Raw genomic sequence first — 4,997 nt, forward strand, 5'->3', positions numbered from 1 at the left:
GAGGGGGTGACGGGAGGCTACTAAACCCACACCATGGCCTGCTCTCGCACTGTGGCCCTTGTGTTTGCCTGTGGCTCTGTGTCAGTGTCCCTGTCCCTTTTAACTGGCCTGAGCTGTAGTTTGTGCCAACCTTGGGTCTATAGCAGAGATTTTTGGAAGAGTTCCTGCTGTGCTAAACCTCGTTGTTTCTGGGTGTGCCCGGGATGGGCCTGTTCCATGGACCCACGCTCATCCGAGACAAGGGGGCCTAGTGAGCCTGCTTGGGAGCTGGGCTGTGGGCTCTGGGATTCTGAGACGCACCCTGGCTAAGTGACGTCTGCCTGGTCCTTCTCCCCAGCCCACCGCTCTCCTCCAGTGTTTCTGCCAGCTCTCCCTTTGCAGAGAAGGGGAACCTCATTTGGGATTGCTTCCTCCGTTGGAAGGTGACAGGACAGTTGACGCTGGTGGCGGTGGGTCCTTGCACTGTGGACTCTGAGCCCTCTGTCTTCTGCTCTTTCCTCCCTGCAGCTCTTCGCCTCGCAGGCACAGAGCCTGGTGCTCCTCACCACCGTGGCCATGCCAGTCTTCAGCAGAAAGAATGAAACGGTGAGTGGCCGCTGCCTGAGAAGTGGCTGCATCTTTAGACCAACGGTTCTCGGCATGGCGGCACCAGAGCCCCGTGGGAGAGCTGTGAATGCAGATTCCAGGCCTGTGCCCACCGAGCTACAGCAGAGTCTCTTGGTCGGGAGGGGCGAGTGAGGGCTGGGGTTTGGTCCAACTTCCTAAAACTCCTTGGTGATTCTGCCCAGCCAACCTGGGGCTGTCCCACTGCTCTGCCCTTGGGACCACTGCCTGAGGGATGTAGGACTAATGGGGTCACCTGCCAGCAAAACCACACTTAACCTACCAGTTTGGGCAGACTGTAACTTGTTTGTAAAGGCCTCTGGTGAGAACATTTCTAGAGCCTTCCACCCTCCACCTGGTCAGGAAATGTGTCCTTACAGGCACTGTGTGTTTCAGACCACTCGTACGTTAGGATCCCTGAGATCCGGACCCTTCAGCTTCTGCTATGAAGGTGAACATTTCATTCAACTTTATTTCATTTAAATATTACAACTTAAATATTAATGTTGGACATTAATCTTCCCAGCGGCTGAGATTACTCCTGGGACCTCTCTGCTAGGTTCTTGGTTTTATTCCAGGGAGCTCAGCCTAAACTCTAACTGCAGAGGAAGGACCGCATAAGGCCCAAGTGGCTTCCTCTCCCAGGCTCTGGGAAGGCTGGGGTCCAGTCTGGCCCTGGGTTCGGGGAAGCCGGATCTCCCGCTGACCCCGGTGTGTTTCCTTCCAGCGGTCCCACGGCATTCTGCTGGGGGTGGTGGGCTCTGATGTGGCCCTGAGAGAACTGATGAAGCTGGCGCCCCGGTACAAGGTGAGCCTGGGCTGGTCCCTGAGTGGGGGTCCCAGGCTCCCCAGGAGCTGTCCCACCAGGCTCAGGAGCCTCTCTGCTGACAGGGCAGCCAAGCCTAGAGCTGGGATTGGGCCCTGCCTACGGCCCCCAGAGAAGTGCAGGCATTGAGCGTGGGAACAGTGGCTTAGACTCCTGGGGCCCTGTGTTACCACCAGATCGGACTTGCTCTGTGGCCTTTAGCAAGTGTGTTCCCTTGCTGGTGCCTCAGTTTCTCAATCTGCTCCTCCATGTTATCCAGTCCTGTTTGGGGAATGAATGAGAGTATCATCAAAGCACCTAGAGCAGGGGTGGGGAACCTTTTTTCTGCCAAGGGCCATTTGATCTTTATAACATCATTCCCAGGCCCTACAAAATTATCAACTTAAAAATTAGCCTGCTATATTTGGTCAAACATTTAATTAACTCATCTCTAATGCCTTGGGAGGGCCAGACCAAATGATTTCATGGACCAGACATTTCCCACCCCTGATCTAGAGCATATGGTGAGAAAGAGGCCAGGTAATGATATACATTATTATAGACGCTAAAAACCATAGAATTAGGGGGGGGGTGTTTAATATTAATGGCTGGGAGTATAGCACTGGCTCAGTTATATTCCCATCTGAAAACCTCACTGCTGTACGCTGCCATCTTTAGCATCCTGTGGCCCTGAACCCCTTCTCAGCTGCAGTGCTCCAACCCCAACAACAGCTCTGATGTCCCTCGACCCTGTCTTTGTAGCTCGGAGTACATGGATATGCCTTTTTGAACACTAACAACGGCTACATCCTCTCACATCCTGACCTCCGACCCCTGGTAGGTACAGATCTTATTTGTCTTAGGATCTTAGCCCTGTGGGATTTGGGTGCTTCATAAAACAGTTAAAACACTGAGCACATGCTGGGCTTCATCCAGGAACCCAGTGGGTAATATGTGGGGAAAAACTAAGTCATGGTCCTGTTTCGAACTGTTTGGAATCTAGCAGAAGAGACAGGCAAAGATCCATAACTAATCGATGAAGAGTCCAGTGAGCATGTGATGAAGTGTGCAGCTGTCCCTGCAGGACACAGCCAGCCATGCTCCCGTCACTGCCGCAGAAGCTCCACGCTCCCTCTGGGAGTCCGACAGTGGTATCAGTAGATCCTAAGGGGTGTGAATGTTGAGTTAACAATAAAAATGTCAGAGGAGCTGACTTGTGAGAGTGGGGAGCAGGAGAGCCGAGGCTCCCAGAGTTTGTCTTGGGATGTGTTCCTGAGTGCTCCTGCCTGTTTCCTAGCCCCCTCCATCCTGATACAGGGACTGGGGGTATTTTCACCTGCATTCAACTGAACAACAGGTGGCCAAGAGAGGAACTTCCATAATTTCATGTAAAACTTCTGCCTTCAGGGCCAGGGGCTCCCTACTGCTCTACTTATGGTCATGGCACTTGGCCACTGTCCATGGCAATAACGGCCACATCTCTCAGTGTGATTGTTGAGGGCATTGAGGGGAAGGGTGTTAAAGTCCTAGAGGAATCTTAACCCTTTCTCCTCTGCCAGTCTTACACTGAAGTGGGGTGACAGCTAAGGACAGGAACTAGCAGAACACCTTCCTGAGAACTTACCCAGGTGCCATTTGGAGAAATCAGTCTAAGGCACATTCCATTCCATTTGGTTCCGATAGTTACTGAGTATCCATAAGGCAACTGATTTAGTTATTTAAGGCAAACTACAGGGGTTCAGAGTAGAAAGAGATCAGGGCACACTGAAACCCCCTATGTCTTCCCAATTCAGACTCTGTTGGGCAAGCATATGAATCCATTATGGGCCACTAAGCTATACCAGTGGGTCCTGTAAGGGGCAGCCCCAGTGCTAATAAATAACTCACTAGGGAAATAATAAATGTGTTGATCCTGGAGCTAACGTGTAGAATGAAGGGCACTGGTCAGAAATCCATCTATTATCACCTATGTAATCTAGATAAATATAATACTTCAAACAATCAATTCATATTATAGACCGATTGTGTTCCCAACCTTATAATACTCTAAGAAGGCTATAAACAGACATTTATAGTCTAATTAAAAGAATAGACTATACACAAACAGACTTACACAAATGAAACAATTAGAGAACAACACCAGGTAGAACATCATTGCATAACAAAAGATATGGTAGAGCCAACTTCATGAGATCCCTAAGGAAGGCACTATTGATTTATGATAGGTATTAAGGAAAGCAATAGTTGGGGGTTTTAAAAGAAAAATAATAGAGGGTATGCTTAGTAATAAATTGAAAGAGGGTCAAGAGCCCAAAGTATGGCTAATTAACAAAGTGAAATTCTGGTCCTAATCTGAGGAGCTAAAGATGCTCTCTCAGGGATCATCAGGAATTAGGAAGTGGCAATGAATGAGAAGTGTTGCAGCTTACTCAAAAGAAGCAGATCCAGTGTTGAAGGTGGCAGGACAGTGCTGTTTGTCATGAGTGTAGACATCCATAAGGCCAAGAATGGAACATCATCCACGCAGGGACAAGGAGGAAAAGAGGAGAATAAAAAGGAGATGCTGTTGTGGCCGTTTTACTAAAGATCTCCTGCACAGGTAAGAAATAAAGATGAGGCTTTCTTGGGGGAAAAAACTGGCAGAAGCAACATGCACAGTGATAGGGGACTTCAACATTTAAGCATCTGCAGGGGGGTCTCATTCTGCTAAAAGTAAACCCTCTTGCCCTGGCTGGGGGGCTAAGTTGGTTGGAGCATCATCCCATACACCAAAAAGGTTGTGGGTTCGATTTCCAGTCAAAGTACATACCTAGGTTGTGGGTTTGATCTCCGGTTGTGGTGTGTATGGGGGGCAGTCAATTGATGTTGATGTTTCTCTCTCTCTCACTCTCTCTCCCTCCCTTTCTCTAAAATCAATAAACATATCTTCAGATGAGGATAAATATATGTGTGTGTGTGTGTGTGTGTGTGTGTGGGTGTGTGTGTGTGTGTAAACCTCTGATTAATTCTTAACTTATCCTAATGAGAAAATTTTCCCCTTTCTTTTTATTTTTAATTTAAATCCTTTTTTAAATTTTTAATTACAGTTGACATACAATATAACATTAGTTTCAGGTGTACACCCCAATGATTAGACATTTTATAACTTAGAAGTGATCATCCTGATAAATCTCACACCCATCTGACACCAAGCATAGTTATTAGAATATTATTGACTATTCCCTAAGCTATACTTTATACCCCCTTCACGATTCTGTAAAAACCAATTTTCTTAATCCCTTCATCTTTTCACCCATCCCTAAAACCCCCACCCATCTGGAAACTGTCAAAATGTTCTCTGTATCTATGAGTCTATTTCTTTCTGCTTCATTTATTTTGGTTTTTTAGATTAATTTGTTGATAGATATGTATTTATTGCCATTTTATTGTTCATATATTTTTATCTTTTTTTCTTCCTTATTAAAGAAGACCCTTTAACATTTCATGTAATACTGCTTTGGTGGTGATGAACTCCTTTAGCTTTTTCTTTCTTTTTTTAATATATTTTTTATTGATTTCAGAGAGGAAGGGAGAGAAAGATAGAAACATC

At 46.8% G+C, this 4,997-nt stretch overlaps 1 protein-coding gene across 4 annotated transcripts in view; it reads left to right on the forward strand.

Annotated features, from left to right (window-relative positions):
- The window catches only part of CACNA2D4 (calcium channel, voltage-dependent, alpha 2/delta subunit 4), a 118,875-nt gene that overhangs the window by 21,578 nt on the left and 92,300 nt on the right, over window positions 1-4,997 (forward strand). For 3 of the 4 annotated variants that reach the window (XM_005865963.2, XM_014539426.1, XM_014539427.1), the window contains exons 14-16: window positions 508-585; window positions 1,331-1,411; window positions 2,171-2,245. In XM_005865963.2, coding sequence (XP_005866025.1) covers window positions 508-585; window positions 1,331-1,411; window positions 2,171-2,245 — 234 coding nt within the window. The remainder of the gene's footprint in view (window positions 1-507; window positions 586-1,330; window positions 1,412-2,170; window positions 2,246-4,997) is intronic. The other variant, XM_014539425.1, reaches the window with a different exon arrangement.

The sequence above is a fragment of the Myotis brandtii genome, unplaced genomic scaffold, assembly GCF_000412655.1.
Source record: "Myotis brandtii unplaced genomic scaffold, ASM41265v1 scaffold216, whole genome shotgun sequence".
NCBI classification, from domain to species: domain Eukaryota; kingdom Metazoa; phylum Chordata; class Mammalia; order Chiroptera; family Vespertilionidae; genus Myotis; species Myotis brandtii.